This window comes from Solanum verrucosum, unplaced genomic scaffold, assembly GCF_900185275.1.
Source record: "Solanum verrucosum unplaced genomic scaffold, falcon-dt-bn FXZP01000028.1, whole genome shotgun sequence".
Taxonomy (NCBI): domain Eukaryota; kingdom Viridiplantae; phylum Streptophyta; class Magnoliopsida; order Solanales; family Solanaceae; genus Solanum; species Solanum verrucosum.
In genome coordinates this window covers 1,439,601-1,465,000 of record NW_026020183.1, presented here as the reverse complement: position 1 = coordinate 1,465,000, position 25,400 = coordinate 1,439,601, and the positions used below count along the sequence as shown (strand labels likewise).

Here is a 25,400-nt window from a genome sequence, read left to right as displayed (position 1 = left end):
CTATTTTCTACACTTTGAGTTTTTGGACTTAGGAGGGGCGATTTTGGGCAGGTTGCGCCTGTTCCCACAAAATTTATCAGTAAAGGCAATAATTCGAATCCCCAACATTATGCATTGATTCTAACGCCTTAGATTCTAGGTTATTGCTATTATTCCATGGTGGGAAAGAGCCCTAAGTTGGGGAAGATGATCGTGTTTTGGACTAGGGTTAGGATTTGTTAATATCGGGTAAATTGATAAGTCATTAGTGATTGATTGTTGTTTATATTGTTGCTTTAGACCAAGACTAAGCCGAGACACTTCACAAGGTAAATCTCAGGTTATTTAGAATTTCCAAGAGGTTTGATTCAAGGTAGGTGATGGTTGTATATATTTTACTTATGTATTTATACATGTCTACCACTTTGCATTATCATTTGTGCAATACATGGTAGGGAGACATATTAAATGACATTATGTAGGTAATCTCATGCAATGAACTTGTGATTGTGACTTGTGGTTTTTATGTGGTCTTGTTCATTCTGCTATGTAATTGTTTGTTGGCTCGAGTACCACGCCGTTACACTAACTATGGTTTGGTCACTGGTACACTAACTATGGTTTGGTTGGGTACCACACTGGTACACTAACTATGGATGACACGAATACCACACGAGTACACTAATAATTTGGATTTGAGTTCCGTTAGAGGACCAAGTATGTGATTGTGGTTCCCCGAGAGGACTATGAATTTTCATTGTGATCATGTGGTACATGTAGTCATGCATTGGTTGACCCAAATATTGTTGTTTTCTGACATGTGAATGAGAGTCTATGTGGTTGATAATTATTGTTATGTTGTGTATTGCTTTGTGTTACTACTTGTGGTGAGTTTTTAGATTCATATCTTGTACTGGCTGCATGATCCTAAAGTACACTGTGGTTTGCATACTAATGTTGCATATGTTTTTTCTTTGTTGAGTATATCACATCTTCTAGAGGATGATCGAAGACCTCAATTAAGAGACGCCTGATTATGAATCCAAGGGTGAGCTGCATCTTTCGAGCTGTCAAGAGTTCTTCTATTTTTCTTGCCCATATATTTGTACACAGAATCTAGACTTAGCTTATTGATAAGTTCAGGGTTGCATCCCCAATTTGACTACTTTAGAGTTTTGGTTATGATGCCTTTTATTCCCCCCGTTTCAAAAAGTGTGACTTAGTTTGACTTGACACAGAGTCTAAGAAAATAAATAAGTCTTTGAATCTTGTGTCATATATTAAAGTTATGTCCAATATACAAAAATTCTCTTTAATCTTGTGGTCTTAAACATGCCACGTTGAAAGCTTAAATTAAAATGATACCGAAAAAGAAAGAGGTCATTTTTTTAAACATCATAAAAAGGAAAGTAGGCCATTCTTTTTTAAACAGAGGGAGTAGTTCTTAAAAAAGATTTCCGCATTAAGTATTTTTGGCCTATTAAGTTGAGTTTATGGAGACTCAATCCTTGGTAGTTTAAACTGTTTTATTTCTTTATTTATGATAAACTTGGTTTTTTTTTAAATGATTTAAGGTTTGTTTCGGATTAGTAGATGGTTCTCTACCTAGTGGTTAGTGTGGGTGCCACTCACGATGGTCTAGATCATGAAAAATTAGGTAATAGAACTCTAGGTTCATTGATCCCGTCATACCAAAATGATTCTTGTAGAGTCATGCCAAACAGTATGGAGACGTTTGTACTTTTTTACAAGAGCCTACAAGACTTTAGGAAATTCTCTTTTGTTTTTCCTTTTTGATCGAAATTGGTATCTTACTCTTCCACTCTTATGATTGTAGATGATTGATACTCAACATAATTGCACAAGGGTAGTAGCTCCAGTGGCAAAGACAACAACTTAGCCCATATTGACAGAGACAGAGAAAGAGGCAGAGGTAGGGGAAATGGTAGAAGAAGGGCAACACCCACCAAAGATGGAGCTTAGAATATGAATGAGCTATGTAAGTGACCCCACCCCCATCCCAAGATCCTAAAGAGGAAGAGGTTAAGATTGAATTGAAGATGATGTTGAACCTAAAGTGAGTGTGCAAGCTAGGACTGCAAGTCTCCCCCTATGGACTGGGGACTGTTCAGTTGGTTTTAGCTTTTCTGATTTGGTTGGAAAGTATCAGAGCCTTTCCCACGGCACATACTACTCAAGTTCCAGTCACTCAGACTATTGTTGCTACTATTCCTAAGGCGGATGGGGACTTGGGTGCTAATACCTTGTTTCATCCATTGCTTGGACCTATGATGATTAGTATAGAACAAGAGATACTGACTAAGTTCTTGAAGCTTAAGCCTCTAGCTTTTTATGGTTCTTGGTTCTGAGGGTGAGGATGCATTCAATTTCATCTTGGATTGCCACGAGAGGCTTCAAAAATTGTTAATTGCACAACAACATAGGGCCGAGTTTGTGACTTTCCAACTTCAAGGTGAGGCAAAGTAGTGATGGAGAGATTATGTGGAATGTCGTTCATCGGTCTTGCCTCCATTGACTTGGGCACAATTTCATGCCTTGTTTTTTTGGAGAAGTATATGCCTCGTACCTTGAGACATAGGAAAAATGATGAGTTTATGGCTATAAAGCATGATAACATAACCATGGCTACTTATGAGGCTAAGTTCCATGCCCTACCTAGATTTTATACACATTTGGTATGTACTAAAAAAAAGAGGATCATGTTGTTTGTCAATAGTCTGAATTCTGAATTACAAGTTTTGTCTGTGCATATGACTTTGGTGGGTAAGGATTTCAATGAGGTAACTGACTTTGTGAAAAAGGTAGAGGAAATTTGACAGGCTGGCAGGCCAAGACATTGGCAAATATGTCAAATATGTGGGTAACTACAACGTTTCGTACTCTAAAGGCCCAAGTCAACATATGTATTCGCCTTGTCTTATTCAGTAAGTTATTGCCCGCTACTATTGGTGTTCAAGGGTTTCTTATATATCATCCAACAAGACTTCACTTGACCGTAGTTGTTTGCATTATGGTGAGTTCAGGCACTTTAAGAAGGAATGCCCTTGTAGACTGGCAACTAATCAAGTTTAGCAGCAGACCAGAGTGGTGGTTACAGCGGGAGGAGGTAATGATGTCCACATGGTGGGCAAAAAGGTAATTAGGGACGTCAAGGTAATGGTAATGCGGGGAGAGAAATGATGTACCTTGAAAGGAGTTGCCCATATTGAAGATAGAGATCAATGTTATACATTCTCGAGTAGACTAGAGGCTGCGAAACCAGATGCTATGATTACATGTACTATTCTTGTTTGTGACCAGATGTCTAACGTGTTGTTTGATCCGGATTCTACTTATTCTTATGTACCTATGACATTTTCTCTAGGTCTTGATTTGATTTGTGATACCCTTGATGCCCCTATCTATGTTTCTACCCCTGTTGGAGAGTTGGTGTTAGTAACTCATGTATATCGTGATTGTTCTATGTTGTTTATGGGCTTACAAACTTGGGTAGATTTAGTCATTCTAGATATGCTAAACTTTGATGTGATCTTGGGTATGACTTGATTGTCCCTTTATTTTACTGTGTTAAATTGTAATGCTAATACAATGACTTTAGAGATATTTGAGAGGGAAAGGTTAGAGTGGAAAGAGGTGTACAAGCCTAAGTTGTTAAGGATCATTTCATTCATTTGGCCTAGAAAACAAGTAAGGAAGGGTGGTTTGGCCTATTTGGCTCATGTTCTGGATTTTAGTACATAGTCTCCTTCTATAGAGTCTATCCCTGTGGTTTCTAAGTTTCCAGAGGTGCTTCCTGCTGATCTTCCTGATATGCATTTGAATAGAGGCATAGACTTCTGTATTAACTTGGAGCTGGGAAATTGCCTAATCTCTATTCCTCCTTATCGCATTGCTTCGGTAGAGTTAAGAGAGCTTTAAACTCAACTTTAAGAATTTCTTGCTAAGGGGTTTATTTCTCTCAGTTATAGGATGTGTTTGTCTTTTCTAAGATTGATTTGAGGTTGGGGTACAATCATTCTGGACCTGATATGGGCAGTATAAGTTTTCGATAATGTCGTTTGGGTTGATGAATGCACCTGCAATATTTATAAGTTTGATGAATAGGGTGTTAAATACATTCTTGTATTCCTTTTTTCTTGTATGTATAGATGATATTTTGATCTACTCCAAGGTAGAGGAGGAACATACAGATCATCTTCGTGTTGTTTAAGATATCTTGGGGAAACATAAATTTTATAATAAGATTTCTAAGTGTGATTTCTGGATACCTTCAATTTCTTTTCTTAGGCATGTGGTTTAAAAAAAGAGGTGATGGGAGATCCTCAAAAGATTGAAGAAGTTAAGAATTGTGTTCGACTTAGCGATGTGACATAAGTGGGGAGTTTTGTTGGGCTTGGTAGCTTTTATCGCAAGTTTGTGAAGAATTTTTCTTTTATTGCTATGCACTTGATCAAGTTGACTAAAAAGGAGGTACATTTCAAGTGCTCAGATAAATGTGAAAAGAGTTTCCAATAGATCAATGCTTTTTTTAATACAATACCAATCATTGAACTTGTCGGTGGAAGGTAAATATTTCATTGTTTATTGTGATGCTTCACAGTCGGGTTTGGGTGTTGTGTTAATGCAGGAAAAGAATGCCATAGCTTATGCTTCCACACAGTTGAAGGTTCATAAAAGGAACTACCCACCCATGCTGGTGTTTGCTCTCAAGATCTTGTTGCATTATCTATATTGGGTTAAGTGAGAGTTGTACATTGATCATCACAATTTTCAACATATGTTCACTCAAAAGGATCTGACTCTGAGGAAGAGAACATGATAGAGTTTCTCAAGAACTATGATGTGACCAATTAGTATCATCTAGGTAAGGCTAATATGGTGGTATATACATTGAGTCGGCAGACGGTTAGCATAGGCAGTTTGGTTTGCTTGGGGATGTCAAAGCAACCTTTGGCCAGAGAGATTGAGACCTTAGAGGATAAGTTTATATGGTTGGGTATCTCTAAGAAAGGTGGGGTGTTAGACATTATTAAGGTTAAGCCTACCTTCATAGAGAAAATCAAGACTAAAAAATTTAAGGATTGGGAGTTGGCCAAGATCAAAGGTAAGGTTGTGTGTGATAAGAAACAAGATTCCACCCTCCAGGTTGATGGTGTGCCCAAGTTTGGAGGAAGAATTTTTTTTCCTTGGGTTGGTGACTTGATCCAGAATGTTGGCAGAGGGTCATGGTTCATGCTATTTTATTAATCCGGGTGTGACCAAGATGTAGGGATTTTAGGCTACTTAATTGGTTTCTTGGGATAAAGAAAGGAATTGCAGAGTATGTTTCCAGGTGCCAGAAATAACAATAGGTAAATTATGAGTATCAAAGGAATGCAGGTTTGCTTTAGAGGATGTCCATTCCTCAATGGAAGTGGAAAATGATTGCCATGGATTTTGTGATGGGAATACCCAAGAATTTAGTGAAATACGATTCAATTTGGGTTATTGTTGATAGGTTAATAAATCAGCCCATTTCACTCCAGTCAGAGTGGACTAAAGCTCTCAACAATTGGCAAAGATTTATGTCAAAGAGAGAGTAAGTTTACACAAGGTGTCCGTTTATATCATTTTTTACTGCAACATCTAGTTCACTTCAAAGTTCTAGGGTAAGTTGCATGAGGCATTGGACACTCAACTCAGTTTCAACACAACCTTCCATTCATATACTGACAGTCAGAGAGGACTATTCAGGTATTGGAAGATATGTTTGACTTTGGGGGTCATTGGGATCAATTCTTACTATTATGAGTTCTCCTATAATAATAGTCATCACTATAACATTGATATGACACCATTTGAGGCACTCTGTGGGAAGGGATTCAGATCGACCATAAGTTGGTTTGAGGGTAGGGATGTAAAACCTTTGGGTGTTTATTTGTCTAGGCAAGCTAAGGAAAGGGTAAGTGGATTGAGGTTAAGTTGTTGGCAGCCCAGAGTAGGCAGAAGGAATGTGTGTATTGCAAGGTAAGAGACATGAACTTCCCGGTTAGTGATTAGGTTCTATTGAAGGTATCACCTATGAAGGGAGTCATGAGGTTTGGTAAAAAAGATTAATATAGTCCTCACTACGTTAGTCCATTCGAGGTTCTGGAAGGTGTGGGGACATTTCCTTAACCCTAGGGTTCATCCAATATTTCATGTATCTATGCTAAAAAGGTACAATGGGGATGGAGACTACATCATTAAATGAGACTCGTTTATGGTGGACAAGAATTTCTGATATGAAGAGGAACTAATTGCGATTCTTGACTGGGATATCCAGAAAACAAGGAAAAAGGAGACGAAATCAGTAAAAGATCAATAGAAATATCATTCGGTGTATGAGGCTACTTGGGAGATAGAAAGAGATATGCAAGACAAGTACCCTCACTTGTTCAAATTTAGGTACTACCCTCTTTTCTTCTTTAGCTATTTTTTCTTGTTTGATCACTAAGGAGAGAGTGATGGGTAAAATGGTATTTATTTACATGATCTGATTGTTATTAGTAAGCCAATAGGGAAAGAACTTGGTCCATAAAACTTTTTGGGTAGTGACTTACAATATTTTTGCTACGCAAACCTCAAATGAAATTTGGGTTAGGTGAGGTCCTGGGCCATCCGAGGATGAGTGGGGTCTGATTTTGAGGTTTGTTTGATATTTTCTTGTTGCCAATACCTTAAGAAGTCCATGGGGCCTTTTGTAATGGAATTTGGGTAAGTATAACTCTCAAATTGATCTTGGCGTGAAAGATATGTGTCGGGACTTTAAGGGAAGCATTTATGTTGTAAAAATAGCCTTTTCCAGAGTTTGAATTTAATGATGTTTTGTCGAGGCCGCTATAGCGGGAGGTAGAGTGTCCATACTGCCATAACATAGTGTGAGAACCACTATAGCAGGGTTACCACTTTCGATAATGGTAAGAATTCGACTCCCCTACCTTATGTATTGATTCTTAAGCCTTAGAGTCTAGGTTATTTCCATTGAGGGAATGTTTTTCCATGATTCTGTGGTTGTAAAGAACCTAATGTTGGGGAAGATGATAATTTTTTGGCCTAAGGTTAGGATTTATTAATAATTCGGGTAAATTAATAGGCCATTATTGATTAATTGTTATTTATATTGTTGTTTAAGACAAAGAACAAGCCGAGGCACTTCGCAAAGGGAAAACTTAGGCTATTTAAAGTTTCTAAAGGGCATGATTCGAGGTAGGTGATGATTGGATATTTTCGATTTATGTATGTATGCATGTCTACTGCTGTGTAATATCATTTGTGAAATGTGTGGTAGGGAAATATATGAAATGACATTTTGTAGGTAATCACATGCAATGAACTTGTGATTGTAACTTGTTTTTTTAAAGTGGTTTTGTTCATTGTGCTATGTGTTTGTGCATGATTGTTTGTGATTATTGGTTGGCTTGGGTACAATGACGGTACACTAAATATGGATGATTCAAGTACCGTGTCGGTACACTAAAAACTTGGGTTTGAGTTCTGTGAGAAGATCAGGTATGTGATAGTTGTTCCATGAAAGGACTGGACATTTGCATTGTGATCATATGGGACATGTAATTATGCATTGGTTGATCCAGGTATTGTTGTTTTATGACATGTGACTGAGAGTCTATGTGGTTGATAATTGTTGTTATGTAGTGATTGTTCTGTGTTTCTACTTGTGGTGAGTTTTTTAGATTCATATTTTCGACTTGTTGTGTGATCCTACTAGTACACTGTGATTTGTGTGGTGATGTTTCACTTGTTTCTTTCTTTGTTGAGTACAACATATCTTCTGGCGGCTGATCCAAGATTTCAGTTGAGAGATGTCCAATTCCAAATCCAATGGTGAGCTGCGTCTTTCGAGCTATCATGGATTCTTCTATTTTTTCTTGTCCATCTTTTCGAACACAAACATTAGACTTAGCTTATTAATTTGTTTCGGTGTTGCATCCCTAGTTTGACTACTTCAGAATTTTAGTTATGGCGCCATTTAGTTCTTAGGAGTTTCTCCGCATTAAATATTTTGGACTATTGGGTTAGTAGATGAATCTCCCACCGTGGTTAGTATGGGTGCCCTCATGATGTTCTGGATCGTGAAATAAATAATCTCAACAACTAAAAATTCAAGTTCATTCTAAATCTTGGTAACATATTATGCCAAATTACTAGAGTAACTAAAAGCACATTCAACACTTCTCCTTTACTTTATTTATTGTAATTTAAGAAAGTTGCTCCTCCTTGATTTCTGTTAATGTTGCTTGTGCTTGAAGATTGTTTTAAAGCTTGCTCACTTTTGTAACATAGCCTGCTTGTTTACAATTCTCACATATTCATAAGGTCTCCATCGACAAAAATTTCCAAGTGTGTTTTTCTTTTGTAGTATTTGCAAAAAGGATATTTATCTTTGTCTTTTATGTTTTGTGCATAAAGAGTTGTTAGGATATACTATTAATTATGCATTTTGATATAGTATTATTTATTGAACAATTGTTTATTTATTTATTCAATTGAATAAAGTGTTACATTAAATAGATCAATTTGGCATATATGTGTCATCAATAGTAGATGATTTGGTGTATAGAGTTTAAGCTTATACACAGAAGATTAAATCATCGGTTCTTATAAGTTAAAAGTTATAGTTCACAATCGTAGATGGAAATTTGGACGAACCATAAAAAATATTGTAGCAAGAGATTAAATATAATTTATTTTGATTATGAGAATGGTATAGTTCTAACTTCTCGTGCTAGTGCATTTTCTATGTATTGAATGGGATCAAGTAGAGATAGATGTTTTAGACTGATTGATGAAAACATATTATCTAAACTGTTTAATGTACTTATATTCTTAATCTTGATATAATGATTATGATATGTATTTTATTAATTATCGTTTTGATTTATTAAAAGATGAAATTCTGAGATGGGTCAATATGCCTTGTAGATTAAATGATAATAATATATATTGGTGAAATAATTGGTTAGTTGATGGAATCCATGTCTCAATATAGAGATTGATGATACACCTTTTTATGAGAAACTTATAAGTTTTCATGTGTAAACCCTGCCGGTAGATTTATGAATCTGTCACATGAAATAAGTTAAGTATTGCTCTAAAGAAAATTAATCATTGAATTAAATTCGTCAATAATTTAATCTATTGATTAGTCTCTGTAATCTTGACATGGAGAATTACATAAGTGTTTAATGGTGAATTTCGAAATATAAATAGAGGAGTGCAATTACAAAGTTCTAGTGGAATGATTTGTAATTTGTTATGGTAAGAATAATTCAAATTATTTATTTGAAATTATTTCCATAATAGGAAGCCTCAGTAATTAATTTTGTGGTCCCTCCAATGCCCAATTTAATTAGAACTCAGAATCCTATTTTCTAGCAGAAGAAGGAAAAGTAACATGTATTTTTTCTTCTAGAAAGAAACGTGTGTTTTCGGTTTTCTTGAAGAAAAAAGAATTTATACTTTCTTCTCCTTTTAGGACTGGGAGAAATCTCTATAAGTAGGGATTTTTCTAACCTAGAAAGGGAATTCAGTATTCTATACGATACTTGTCCACCCAAGTATTGAGAGAGTTCAATTGTTAATTGGGATCACTGTAGAAGACCGTAGAGTTGATGCTTGATTTGTTTCAAGAGATCTGCGCACTCTTCAAGAGGTAATCCTAAGTTAATTTTTCAGCATACTTTGTATGTGATACGTATTTGTGATTGTTGTCTATATTCATGCAAGACATATGATTCTGAAATGTTTCCGTTGTGTATGCTATTTTCTATCAAGAGCACCTTTATTAACGTTGTCTTGTTTGAAGGGTCTTCTTTGCTCTTTTCTAGAAGTGCCCTTATTAGTTGTTCAACAAAGATGGTAGAGAGATATTTAGACTCTTCCAGAAATGATATTTTAGACTCTAATCTCTTTTGAATTGTCATAAGAATTTCTTATACTATTCCGTCATATTCAAAATCCTCGCTAAGCAACCTAATTTTATTAACAATCAAAGAAGTTTTGACAGAATACTTAACAATAGTTTCATCCTCTTGCATCCTAAGAGATTCAAAACTCTTTTTCCAATTCAAAAAAATTATTTGTCTAACTCGGTCAATTCCTTGGTATTTATTTTTAGTTTTTTTCAAGATTCTTTTTTTGTCTCACAAGCAATGAATTTAGAAAATATTGAGTCTCAACTAAATTTTGAATTATAGTTTTGAGTTTAACATTTTTGGAAGGAGATGTTGTAAGGGTATATCTATCATCATAACTTCCCACAGATGATAGGATTCAATAGATGATATTATTTTCACCAACCAAATCTGATAGTTTTCACTAGTAAATGTTTTGGGGCATTCAAAGAGATACCTTTGCTTTTATTCTTTTTCAAATTTATATATAATACAAAGATATATATAGATATGGTGATTTTGCACCTCTCTATGCCCAATAATTTTTCTTTTGACTTTTTTCTCTTATTTATTTCTATTATTTTATTTTATAAATAAAATTATCTCCTTAACTCATACCTTTTAAATTACATAAATATACTCGTAATTAATATTAGTAATGTCCATAACTCCCTTTTCATATTCATAGCCTCAATTCTTCAATATACAAGTTTATGATACTTTAAAATCACACTAATAAAAAATTATTTTGGGACATATATGATAATTTTTTTCATTTCTCTTTATTCTTATTTTTTTGTCGTTTTGGTTGTTCAATTTTGTGACTTCTTTGATTTGATTTCACTATCTTTATGAGCTCGGTCGACCTATGATGCCTACTAAGTACTCGTATTTTGGCATTCATATTGCTCTTCTGTATCTTCTTCTGATACAATGCCTAGTACAAGCCATCCTCGCCGATTCCTGATCGTTCAAAGCCCTTGTTGTTTGGATCATGGAGAACTTCTAGCGTTCAGAGACTTGCTGCTTCCCTTTATTTTTGTGTTGTCTATATATTATATATTTTGTTAAACAAACTTTTTTTATATAACTTTATTTTTGTTATTTAGACGTTGTTGTACCGGTGACTCTAGGTCCAGGATTTAGCTTATGTATATATTTATCGTTCTCAGTTTCTTTTGGGCCTTTGTTGTATATTTTATACTATTTTCTATATATCTAATTGTGCACCCCATTCTTATGTTGTTATTTCTTCCGCTTTAGTTTATTTCTAATTTTATTTATCGCTAGTAATCTTGATTTTTGAGTTGCTTACTTGGAGTTTATGGTAGGCGCCATCATGATCTGATTTTGATTCCTGACATAAACACATGAACAAATGCATGCAAAAAGACCTTTAAAAGTTATAAATTATTTTTTGTATCCCATTTGTAACTTGTGAGTAGTTATTCTTATAAATTGATTAAAAAAACTTTCTTATTCTTCTAGAAATATGTTATCTAATTGAGGCGTATTTTTAACCATTTTTCTAGATTTAATAACATGATTTAACGAGTAGAAATCACTATATCTCATTGCTTTTAGTATAATTATATTTAATAATTGTTGAATGACAACACTTTTTAAAAAAAATTGTTTTAATTTTTTCTTAAGAAATTGTGATAGAGTTAGACAAGTTTTATAACTATATTCATTATTTTAATTTGAGTACCAGTCATAAAAAAATACACACAAAGCTAAACATATATATTTTAATTATATCCTTACAAACAACTTGCTAAAACCAATCCTTACGTCAAATTTCTTTATCGCTTGTCGGTGGCTACTGCCTTTTTTGTAAAGATTTTTTTTTGGGGAAATTGAGAAGTGAATTGGTGAGGAGTTGAGGATTTTCCATTCTTGTTCAATATGGTTTTTCATTTTGCAGTGATAACTCTATGATTTATGTTAATTATCAATCTACTTCCATCATTATCTTTATTTCTAGTTCTGTCACAAAAAATTAATTATATTTTCTATTGTTTTCCTACGCTTCCATAGAAATGATTTAGTTCTTTATTAAAATGTAGTTAATGTTCACATACTTTACTTTTCATCATCTTCTATCAATTTAGAAAATCTCTCTATCTTTTTCTCCCCTCTATTATCCTCTTTCTTTTTCGCCTTCTCCTCTCTCACCACCGGCAAGATCCAACCATCGCTGACACTGTTCTTGAAAAAAAGTATAGCCGGTGTCAAATCCATACCAGATCTATCTAGTAAAGACTAGATAGGACGACTTCCAGCCATTTTCGGAGACCTCCAATAATTTCTGGCGACTTCCAAGGACTTCTGGTGACATCAAGCAACTCCAGTAAAGACCAGATCGAGTGACATCCGGCCATTTCCGGTGATTTGAAACCATTTCCAACGACTTCCATGGACTTCTAGTGACATCCAACGATTTCGATGACATCCAAATCCAGGCTTCCTGGTGTCTTTAAATTTTGTGGCACTACCAGGTCTGTCCGAACTTCTCTTAATCTTGCTCTTTGTAGAATATATTAGCGACTCTACATCTTTAGTTACCTATATCTCTTTTAGAATTTAGTTGAATTTTTTGTTCTTGAAAGCCTTTGAATTTTAGAATCTTCCCTTGATTTCTTTCCATAGTATAGTACAAGTACTGAGTGTGTTAGTTTTATCATTGTGTATTAACTGGTTCAGTGTATGTTTTCCTTGTCATTTTACTTACTTTAGCTTTAGTGGCCTTGGTAAGAGATGATAGACTAGGAAGCCTTTGAATTTCAGAATATTCCCTTGATTTCTTTCCATAGTATAGTACAAGTACTGAGTGTGTTAGTTTTATCATTCTGTATTAACTGGTTTAGTGTATTTTTTGCTTCTCATTTAACTTAGTTTAGCTTTAGTGGCCCTGGTAAGAGATGATAGACTAGGATTTATCTATAGTTGGGGATGAGGGCGAGGGGCAATGGTAGGTATGGGATTAAAGGTGTTGCCAAGTTGAGAGTAGGGTCTTGGAACCTAGGGACTTTTTCCAGAAAATCCACTGAATTATTGAAGATCCTTAAGAAAAAGAAGATTAATATAGCTTGTATTCAAGAAATTTGATGGGTAGGTTCCAAGGCTTGGGATGTGGATGGGTTCAAACTTTGGTACTCAAGAAGTTCATGGACAAGAATGGTGTAGGAATTCTAGTAGATGTTCGGAGTATTGACGATAGATTGTTGACGATCAATCCAGTCGTTAGAAGGCTAACTTTGAATGTCATTAGTGCATATGCTTCACTTTCAGGCTTAGATGAGGAGTTCAAGATACATTTTTAGGAGGAATTGGATGTAGTTTTGGGAGTTATTCTGATCACTGAGAAGGTTTTTATTGGTGAAGATTTCAATAGACACAATTGGATAACTCTTAGTGGTTTTGATGATTTGCATGGTGGCATTGGTTTTGAAGTTTAGAAACTATGGTGGAACCTCGCTCTTGGATTTTTCTAGAGATTGTGATTTGGTGATAGCTTACTCTCTTTTTTTGAAGAAGGATAATCAGTTGATTACCTTTGGTAACACGTCGCTAAAACTCAAATAGATTACTTGCTTATGAGGAAAGGCGATAGAGGTCTTTGTAGGGATTGCAAAGTTATTCTAAGTGGGAATCTTACTACTCAGCATAAGATTTTTGTGATAGACATGGAAATTAGGTGAGGGAGGAGGAAAAAGAAGTGAATGTGTAACCTAGGAGTAAATGGGGGGTCTTACAATTGCCATCTCCCATGAAATTAGGAAGAAGTTGACAACTATGGGAGCATGGAGGAGTCGTTGGGAAGAATAAATTAAGTGGGATAAGATAGCTAGTTTCTTTAAGGTAAAATCTAGAGAGCTGCTAAGGGTGTCAAAGGGTAACTGTGGTGGACGCCGAGGGAATTGGTGGTGGAATGCTCAGGATTCTTTCGGAAACTTGTGCACACAAACGAACTATGTCACCCCACCAAATTTGATACCTAACACTCAATAAAGAGGTTGAAACTTCCAATGAAGGTCATCTTGATATAGAAAAGTGGGTCCCACACCCAAGTTCTGTTAAGCAAAAATCTACAAGATAGCTCGAAATAAGTCCAGAAGCCTCAAGACTCAAACCAAAGGTTATCCTAGACCAAACTTGATGTTTTAGAGCTAACGAAACTAGCAAAAAAATTGCATTTTGAGGCAGTTTACTTGAAGTGGTCCAAAATCAACCATTCAAGTTTTAAGAGCTCCAAAACACGAAAACTCACATAAAACAAAATGAACAATCAGGTGACCGAATTCTCAGTCCCTACAAGTCATATATGACTTGGGGTCACTATATGAAAGCTCTAAGCACCGTAAATCATGTAATAAGGAAAAAAATTACCTAGAGGGTCATTACAATATCCATTACTAAAAGGACATTCATTCTCAAATATAAAGAGTCAAGTAGTATATGAAGGCTCAAACAAGTAGGGGAACTACTCTTGCATCTCATGCTTGGTCTCCTAGGTAGCCTTCTAGACTAGACGATTCCTCCAATGAACCTTAACAAGAATAGTTGTCGAGTGCAAACTCCTCATATATCTAGCCAAAATAGCAGTTGGCTCCCCCACAAAAGTCAAACGATTATCCAACTGAACTAAGTCATACTGGAGCACATGGGACTATTCAAGAACATACCGGTGAAGCATAGAAATATGGAAAACTAGATGAATAACTTAAAATGTAAGAGGTAAGACTTACTCATAAGCAACATCACCAACGATCTATAGAATCTCAAATGACCATATATACCTAGGGCTAAGATTACTCTACCTCATGAACCACATCACTCTCTTTATAGGAGATACTCGAAGAAAATCATGATCACTAACTTGAAATCTCAAAGCTGGTGCCTACGGTCAACATAACATTTATGCATGCTCTATGCTGACTTAAGCCTATCCTGAATCACCCAAACTCTGTCCAATGCCTCTTAAAGAAAATTAGTCCTACGTGGCCAAGCTCCGCAGCCTCAACCCAACCAACCGAAGAGTGACAATGCTTATAACATAAGTACTCAAATAGGGCTATTTGAATACTTGAGTGGTAGTTGTTGTTAAATGCAAACTCTGTTAAGTCTAAGAACTTGTCCCACTGACCTCCAAATTTCTAAACACATGCATGCACCATATCCTCCAAAACCTCAATAGTATGCTCGAATATCTTGTCGGTCTGTGGATGAAAAGTTGTGCTAAGGTCAACCCGGGAACCCAACCCGTCCTAAAAAGTACCAAAAAGCTATAAGTAAACTGAGAAAACCTATATGAGATAATAGATATGGGCACCCTATGAAGATGATTTATCTCCCTAGTATAAGCACGAGCTAGCCTCTTGGAGCTAAAAGAAGACTGAATAGGAATGTAAGTGTGCTAATTTGGTTAATCGATCCATAAACATAAACATATCCTTCTTCTCAAAAAATAGAACTGATAGAATGAATCCTTTAACCAAGGGATCTTGACGTTGAACAATGAGCTCCTTAAGTTCAATAAAGGCTATATTGTAGGGAGGGATTGAGATAGGATGAGTCCTGACTCAACCTCAATAGACAAATCAATATCACGCTCCAAGGGAAGGCTAGGTTGATCATTAGGGAAAACATCTGCAAACCCTCCTTCAATAGGGATCAAATAAAATGTAGGGCCCTCCCTACTAACATCCCGTACATAAGCCAAATAAGAAAAACACCTATTAGACATTACCTTACGAGCCCGAACATAAGAGAAAATCTAAGTTGTCATGTGACTAAAAGATCCATGCAACACAAGAAGATGGATACCTGACATGACTACTATTTCCATCTTAGAGAAGTATCATAAGACTTCACCATAGTGGGATAGCCAACCCATGCCCACTATAACATCAAAATAAGGCATAAGCAATACAATAAGGTTAGCCGGAGTGTCATACACATGGATATTCACTAAATATGATTTATAACCTGATCAACTACTAAAGATTCACCCACAGGGGTCAAAACACGTAGTAACACCGACAGAGATTCATAACACAAACTTAGCTGGGAAGCATAATAAACAGATACATAAGAGAATGTAGAACCTAATCAAATAAATCTAAGGCAGGGTGATGTCATATAAGAATCATACATGTGATTCTAGAGTCTAATGCCTCAACCTACACCCTCGCTAGAGCTACATATAGATTTCCCATTCCACCTCAAAACTGAGCATCTGATTTACCCCTGACCTACCTCCTCAAGGTCCTCCTCGCACCCCAGGTGACCACATTTGTGATCCTGACCCTAGGCACCACCTATAGCCGGAGGGGCTATAGCTAAAACTTGCTAGATTGACTATGGAATAGGTGCAATCATCCCTTGTCAGGGACACTCAATAGACCATTGGAAAATATCGCCATAATCAAAACAACCTCGAAGAGCACAACTCTAAGAAGTTTTTTCACCATAACCTCAAGAACCCAAATATGATCCATTTAAACTTTGATGTTCCAGAACTACCCTAACTATATTGATCCCCCTCTGCAATTTGAAGTGTTTACTGAACAGGCTGGCTAGACTGACCCTAATGTTAATACCGCTTTTGAGGCCTATCATAAGAGTCTTTACCCCTATCTCTCTCTATAGGTAGAATCATGATAGAATACATGGAGTGTTTATGGAATTAAGACACATACTCTGATACAACCATGGATCCCTGCTTCAACCTAGTAAACTGATCTCAGAATCGATCTCTCACGTTCCTTAGTATAAATCTTTCCATGAAAGCTTGTGAAAACTCAGTCTAAGTCACGGAAGGAGACCAAACTGGTGTACACTTCATACATGAATGCTACCACTACCTGGCTGGTTGGTCAAGATGATATACGGTAAAGTATTCTCCTTTAGACTCTTTTAATCCCAACATATACAACCTCTTTCTGCAAGTAGTCAAAAACTCATCGGCATCCTCCTCAACTACCTTAGAAAATGTTGGAGGAGTAAGTTTAAAAAACACTTCAAACATCTTCTGCTCCTCTAGTGGCATAACTCTAACTACGATAATAGAGTGAGTAGCGACGGGTGTTGGTGGCACCCCAACCTCGGAAGCCACTACTGCTGGATGAACCTGTTACGTTGGCATAACCAAAGCTTGGGCCTTCTACATATCCCCTAGCATGGCAAATAAGTGAGCAATAACTATCTGTATGTCTGGTAACATAGCTAGCCTAGGTAGTTCCTGGGCTGCACTTGTCCCTACAGGCTATGGAGGAATAAGAGCTAGAAGAAGCTCTACTACTGAATCGGGTGTCACTTCTCTACCCTAGTCCTAAGCTGGTGAAGCTTGTACACGACATCGGGGTATCACCCTTCTCTATCGAATCACACATACAAGCCATATTGCCAAAGAGTGAAACAAATAAGATTCAAGAAACTGAATAAGCAACCAAACACACAACAACAGACCAAGAGAAAGATTCTTTCTATAGACCCTTTAGCCTCCCGAAGATAGGATACAAATGTATTTGCATTGATCCACATGACACTAATAGACAATAGTTTTTTATCAATGATACCGTAGAACCTAGGGCTCTGATACCAACTTTGTCAGACTCTAATAAAAACTTTGTCACAACCCAAAAACTCGAGTCATGCTAGCACTTACCATAGCCCACTAGTAGGTAAGCCAACCCATATCCCTGAACGACAAGTAACAAGGATATTAGGTAAAATGAAAAATCAATGAGAAGATAATAACAATAAATAGGAAAACACAACGGAAATAAGAAATGAAAATATAAATAATAGTACAAGATCCAATCCCACGACCTAGTGGACGAAGGTACAAGCTACTAAAATGACTACAAGATACAAAATACAAAAAATATATACATACTTGTCTCGAATACAAAAGACTAGACAAAAGTTATAAAAAATGGAGATGATTTAAGTTAGGACGCCATCAACTCAACCCCTATCTTTGGGAATCCCTGCAAAAGCTCGAATCAATATTTTCGTTCAGCACTCGGATGTGTCATGGAAATAGATATAGAGTGCAACATGAGTATCACAACAACAAGCACCCAATATGAATTATAGGCTGGCTGATCTTGGAAAATAAATACAATTTGGAAGCTAGAAAATAAGAGATAAGTATATGTCACTTAAATAAAACAGTAACAAAAATACCAACCATCCATCTCATAAATCCATTAAGAAGGAATCAGTAACATAAAACAACTATCTATAACTTAACTGGACCTATAAGCCCATAAGGTTCACTCTTGTGCAATTAAAAGGTAAATAATCTAAACAGGCCCCTCATGCCCGATGATTACATAGTAGAGCTAATGATACCTCTAAGTACGACTAAGTGGAATCCGGAAGTGAAACAGCCAACCCCAGACTTGAACCATAGAAAAGGTACCATTTACATCCCAAAAGGAACCATAATGTCAAGACTCGAACCTTACTAATAGAAGTGTGGTTGGAATCAAACTGTGGCTAATAGAAGTTCCCCAAGGCCTCAAATTGTGACTAGTAGAAATGCACCAAGGCCTCAAACTGTGGTTAGTAGAAATGCACCAGGGACTAGATCTGTGGCTAGTAGGCTTGGAACTTTTCCATAATCACTAGCACATCATCATGCATATATGTACCATATAGAGAATTCATATTCAGAGTCTCAACGAACCCACTTTAGCTCAAAACCCATAACCCGATCTAATGTAACTAATAAGGCCCGAGATCACAACCGAGGATATGCTTGGGCCATAAGAAAGAGAGATTATTGATGTAAATCTAATATGGGCAGAGTTATCAAGCTAAGGGTCCATTCTATCAAACCAAGTATGCTACAAAAGTCTATATGGAGCTAGGACCATTTGAGATGACATCAGAGGATTTCTAAGGCATTACGACTCCAAATAGCAATTTGAAGGAAATCATTAGCCTACGCCTAGGATAAGACAAAGAATAAGTCATGTACAAAATTATAACAAGGAAACTAGCTACAACATGGCATGATCCAACAACGCAATAAACTAGGTATGTTCAATTATCCGGAAACTATCAAAAATAAGGTTAACCATGAGTTCTATCAATAAACATGTACTACCTGAAAACCCTTCCCAAAACTAAATAAACAACATGTAGATACCAAATAAGTTCAATCTAAGATCAAAATTTCGTGTCCTACCTCGAAGTTGATCATGTATGCTCCAATATCGACTACACTGGACTTTACCCTTTTAAACCATCTCCGACCATTGCCATACTATCAAATAATTGATATGACATCAATATAATTGTTTTTATACCCAAATTGAAAAAATTAAAGGCGAAACTAAAATCAAGTAAAAATGGCATTGAGGAACCGCTGTAAGGAATCCCAAAATTGAATATGGCAATTGGTGTCATTCAACTCATAGAACTTGTACCTTGAAAATGGGAAAGATACAAAAATAGTCCATGCTTCAAGAGATCGACATTAAAGATATAAGAGAGATATTTTGGGATAATAAGCTTCCCCAGTGCCCTAACTTGAATTCGCAGAAATTTCAAGTAATTATCAACAAAAATCACCTTAAATAGAGCTAGAATGATCAAGAAATTGAACTTTGAAATTGGAAATATGATCTGAAATTTGCGCTAATTACAATATAGCATGCCACTTAAATGATGCTTGCAAACGTGGGCCCCGTGGACGCAATCACAATTGTCAATTGAGTTGGGTAAACTTTGACCATTTTCCATGAATGAGGGATCTCGTCCGTGAAATCGAAGAGTGTGGAGCTCAACACTCTGCAAACGCAGAGTTGAGCTTACAAATGCGGTGATGAATCTCATCGGCTTCCGTGAACATGAATCAAGGCCTGCGAAAGTGAAGAACAAAAGCATGGTGCACCAGGAAAGTTTGCACCAACTGAAGTTAAAGTTGACAACATGCCTCGATAGGGGTTCAGGATTCGTTTAGAACCTTGTGCATACAAACAAACCATGCTACCCCACAAAATTTGACATTCCAAATGCAACTAAGGTTATGAAACTTTCAACAGAGGTCGTATCGACAAAAAGGGGATCCCACACTCAAGCTCCATTTTAAGTCAAAATTAAAAAGATTGCTCGAAATAAGTCTAGAAGCCACAAAACTCAAACCAAATGACCTTCTAAACAAAAATCAACACTCTGAAACTAAAAAAAAACATTAGAACTACATTCTGAGGCTATTTATCTAAATTTTTTATCGAAGTCAACCATTAAAGTTTCAAAAGCTCCAAAATATGACAGCTCGTATAAAAACCAAACGAACAACCAAGTGATCAAACTATCAGTCCAAGCAAGTCATATATGACTTGAGATTGCTTTAGAAAAGCTCTAAACGTTCAAAATAATGCAATAAGAAGAAAATGACCTAGATGATCATATTCTACTTTTAAATTAGTATTTTTTAATGATATTTTAATTTTCTTATTCAATAATTAACTAATTAAGTATAGTATTTTCTTTATTTTTGACTATTTTTGTTTACTCTCTTTAAATAGAAAAAAAAATTAAAAGAAAATCAATGATTTTTTGTCACTTGGAAAAGATTCCATTTTTTCATGTGCAATAAACTTTCTTGACCATTACTCTACACTATCACCATACATACACTCGGGTGACCTCACATACCCCACACAAATTTAAATATTTTCTTCATACAACTGCACGCACACTCACCTTGATGAGAGATACCACAAATAATCACATTTTTCTTCATTGTCCCAAAATACTACATTCACTATACTAAATACTCTCTCTTGTGCACTTGAACATAGGAAGAGAACAATAAATAGATGGGACATTTTTTTAGCTCGTAATCAAACTCATCTTCTTCTCCACAATGTAAGTTCAACATAGTCATCGGAGTTTTACCACAATCCATAGTCACCGCCCTTTTCCTTTCAATCGACCTCCACCACCAACAAAACAACATAACTCGAGCAATATCCCATAATTTTCTATTACTAATAACTTTAGTTGATTCTTTTTTCAAAATTTTAAGATTACACTCTAATTGAGTTGTATTGGAGTTTGGGTTCTTATGGGACGCATTAACCAAAATTAACTAAAAATTTTAAATCATGGTGGAAATTAACCAAAATATTTAAAGGAAATGGTTATTCATTAGAATAAGGCATAAAATGAAATTCTTTTAAAAGATGGTTGTTCAAGGGTAGCTGGTTAATTCATTATAGATAAGAGATTTAACTTTATAACCTTTTACTAACTTTTTTTTCTTTTTAGTTTTATGTCATTTTTATAAAATATTTTAATTTTTTCACATAAGATATCTGGAAAAGTTATTTTAAATTTTGTTAGTTATAAAATATCATATCTTGATATTGATTTTGATATTAAATCTATATATCATGTGTTTGATCAAAGGTATTAGCTCAAATTAATGTTATTTTTATATCAAAACGAGATGGTATCACTTATCTCGTATATAGAAGTTGAAATTGAAAAAATTATAGATTTTTAAATCAATAGCACCTAAGAAAATTAATTGATTAGGCGAATAAAGTCAAAAAATTAGAGTTTTACCTCTCTCTCCACCTCTTTCATATTACGATAACTAATCATGAATCTGATCATAGAACATATTGATCTAACCAAAAGATAGAAACTAAAGTAGGAGAAACATGAATTCTTTAAGTGGTGAATGAATTAAAAAGGTGGAGCAAATGCACGTATATTCAAATCATTGAGTGAACATATTCCTTAGCACTATGAAGAAGAACCAAAATGATTCTTTCTTCCTCTTTGGTAAAATGACTCATGAGACTTGCTAGAGCCTTCATATCATGAAGCCTCATATCTTTTTTTGGTGGATTTTATACTGATATGGAGTCAATTGATAAGAATTTGGTGAATCAATGTAAGATGTTGTAGAAAAGATCTGTTGGTGGTGGTGATTTGATAAGTCAATACTAGAACACTATTATTATTGACAATTAGAAAATGACACAAACACTTTTCTTTAATGGGTTCCTTTAATCCAATTTTCTTTGGAGTGAACCTTTGTATGACCTGCTATGACTTGGCTTGAAGAAAAGAATTGTTTACAACTGATGCATTGGTACTTCCACACACCGTTTTGCCTATTTTGTTCCTGTATTTTTGTTCCAGGTGTGTGAAAGTACTAATACATCAGTTGCAAATAATTCATTTCTTCAAGTCAAGCCATAATAGGTCTACAAAGGTTCACTCCAAAGAATGTTGGATTAAGGGAACCTACCAAAGAAACTTTTTAATGCCTTTTTTTTATTATGATCAACAATAGAGTTCTACTATTGACTCTTCAAATCTCCAGCAATAATAGATTTTTTCTACAACAACATCAAACATTGATTTACCAAATGCTCGTCAATTGATTCCATCTCCCATGCAGAATCCACCTAGGCATTATATGAGGAATCGAGATATCAAGAATTTGGCTAGGCTCATGGGTCATTTTACCAAAGAGGAGGAAAGAATTATTTTGCTTCTTCTTTATAGTGCTAAGGAATAGGTTCACTCATTTATTTAAATATATATGAATTTCTTCCACCTTTTAAATTCCTTCATCACATAAATAATTCATGTTTTTTTTATCTTACTTAAGTTTCGATCTTTTGGTTAGATTGATAAGTTCTATGATTAGATTCATGATTAGGTGTGGTGATATGAAAGAGGTGAAAAGAGAAGGGAGACCCTAGTATTTTTTTTCTTTTACTTTTATTCCCCTACTAAAATATTTTTAGGTGCTATTTGATTTCAAAATCTGGGATTTTGGCAATCTCAACTTTTATATTTATGAGATAAGTGATACCACAAGATTTTGATATAGAAATAACACTAATTTTAGCTAATACATCCGGTAAAACACGGGATATATAGATTAAATATTGAAATCAATACAAGGAAATGATCTCTTTTAACTACTTACATATTGAAAATAACATTTTCAGATATCTTATGTGAAAAATGAAAACATCTTACAAAAAAGACATTAAACTATAAACAAGTTAGTAAAGGGTTATCAAATTAAATCTCCCGTCTATAATGAGACAACCTAGTTAGTCTCTTCAAAAAAAAATGACTTATTAAAGAATTTTTTTTATACCTTACTCTAATGAATAATTATTCTCTTTATAAATCTTGGTTAATTTTCACCATGATTTATAAAAAAAAATTAATACAGCCCCAAAAGAACCCAAACTCCAATACAACTCAATCAGAGTGAAATTTTAAAATTTCAAAAAAGAAATCAACTAAAGCTATTAGTAATAGAGAATTTTTGATATTGTTCGATTTATAGGGTTTTGTTGGTGGTGGAGCTTGATTGATAGGAAATGGGTGATTACTATTGACTATGTTAAAGCTTCGATGACTATGCAAGACTTACATGGTGGAGAAGAGGCTTAACTAGATTGAAATCTAAATAAAATATCCTAGCGATGTATTGTGCTCTTCCTCTATCTAAGGTGCCCAAAAAAAAGTTTTAGATATAGTGAATGAAGGCCTTTCATGTGAGTGAAGAAAAATATGATTGTGTGTAATTTCTCTCTTACCATGGTGTGTGTGTGTACAAGTGTATGAAGAATTTTTTTTGATTGTGTATGGGGTCTAGGAGGTGCTAGGACCCAAACTAGGTAGGGGTGCAGTGTAGCCAGGCAGAGAGGTAACCCATCAGAATGACAGGGCTCAGTTTTATGCCTTTTCGGGCAAGGTCGAGGTTAAGGCGTCTGATGCAGTGATCATAGGTACTATTATTGTATGTGATCGGATGACTACTATTTTGTTTGATTCAGTTTCTACTTACTCTTATGTGTCAGTACAATATGCCTTGGAATTCTATATGATTTGTGATGTGCTTGATGCCCCCATCCATATCTACCCCAGTTGGAGAGTATGTCGTAGTCCCCCATGTCTATCATGTTTGTTCTGTCCTGATTATGGGTTTTCAGACTTGGACTGATTTGGTTATTTTGGATATGACTGACTTTGATGTAATCTTATCCCCCTATTATGATATGCTTAATTGTAATGCTAAGATTGTGACTCAAGAGATCCCGGGCAGGAAAAAATTAGAGTAGGAAGGGTTGTACAAGCCTAAGCCAACTAATATCGTATCTTTCATCTAGGCTAGGAAACTGGTGGGGTAGGGTTGTTTGGCATATTTGGCTCATATCCGGGATGTCGATGCAGAGTCCCACTCTATTGATCTATTCATGTAGTGTTTGAGTTTAAGGAAGTGTTTCCTAATGATTTACATGGTATGCTTCCAGATAGAGATATAGATTTTTATATTGACTTGGAGTGTCGCACTCGCCCAATCTATATCCCTCCTTATCGCATGACTCCAACAGAGTTAAGAGAGCTTAAGACCCAGATCCAAGAGCTCTTTGATAAGGGTTTTATCCGTCCTAGTGCTTCCCCGTGGGGTGCTTTGTAATGTTTGCTAAGAAGAATGATGGTAGTATGAGGATGTGCAAAGACTACCGATAGTTGAATAGGGTCACCATTCAAAATAAGTACCTATTTCCTCATATAGATGATCTATTTGACTAGTTGCAGGGTGCATCAATATTCTCTAAAATTGATTTAAGGTTTGGGTATCATCAGTTAAATACTAGGTCTGAGGATATCCCCAAGATGACATTTAGACTCGATATGGGCACTATGAGTTCTTAGTGATGTCATTTGGGTTGACCAATGTACCTGCACCCTTCATGAGTTTGATGAATGGTGTGTTCAAACCATTCCTAGATTCCTTTGTAATTGTCTTTATTGATGACATTTTGGTCTATGAAGGGTAAGGAAGAGCATGCAAACCATCTTCGTATTGTTCTTAGTGTCCTTGCGGAACATAAATTGTATGCAAAATTTTCTAAGTGTGAATTTTGGTTCTCCTCAGTTGCCTTTTTAGGGCATGTGGTTTCAAAGAAAGGGGTAATGGTAGATCCCCAAATGATTGAAGCAGTCAAGAACTGGGTCCGGCCTAGTTCTGTAACTGAGGTTAGGAGTTTTATGGGGCTTGTCAGCTACTATCGACGGTTTGTGAAGAATTATGCCTCTATTTCCATGCACTTGGCAATGCTAACTGAAAATGAGGTACCTTTTGAGTGCACTGACAAATGTGAACAGAGCTTCCAAAAGCTCAAGACTCTTATGACCACAATATCTAAAGGATGCTCAATATAAGGTGAGGAGTATCCAAGCTAAGCTTCTAGCCTCTTAGAGTTGACATAAAGAGTATGCAAATCGTAAGTTAAGGGACATGACATTTCAGGCTGGTGAAAAAGTTATTCTGAAGGTGTCACCTGTAAAGGGGGATGAGACTTGGCAAGAAGGGCAAGCTCAGTCCTCGCTACATCGGCCTATTTGTGATCCTTGACTGTGTAGGGACAGTGGCTTATAGGTTGGGTTTACCGC

General features: G+C 35.6%; 1 protein-coding gene across 1 annotated transcript in view; it reads left to right on the top strand.

Annotated features, from left to right (window-relative positions):
• The window catches only part of LOC125829286 (uncharacterized mitochondrial protein AtMg00860-like), a 159,561-nt gene extending 134,392 nt beyond the window's left edge, over positions 1–25,169 (top strand). Inside the window, exon 2 of the mRNA XM_049508534.1 lies at positions 24,780–25,169. Coding sequence (XP_049364491.1) covers positions 24,780–25,169 — 390 coding nt within the window. The remainder of the gene's footprint in view (positions 1–24,779) is intronic.
• The last annotated feature ends 231 nt before the right edge of the window (positions 25,170–25,400 follow it).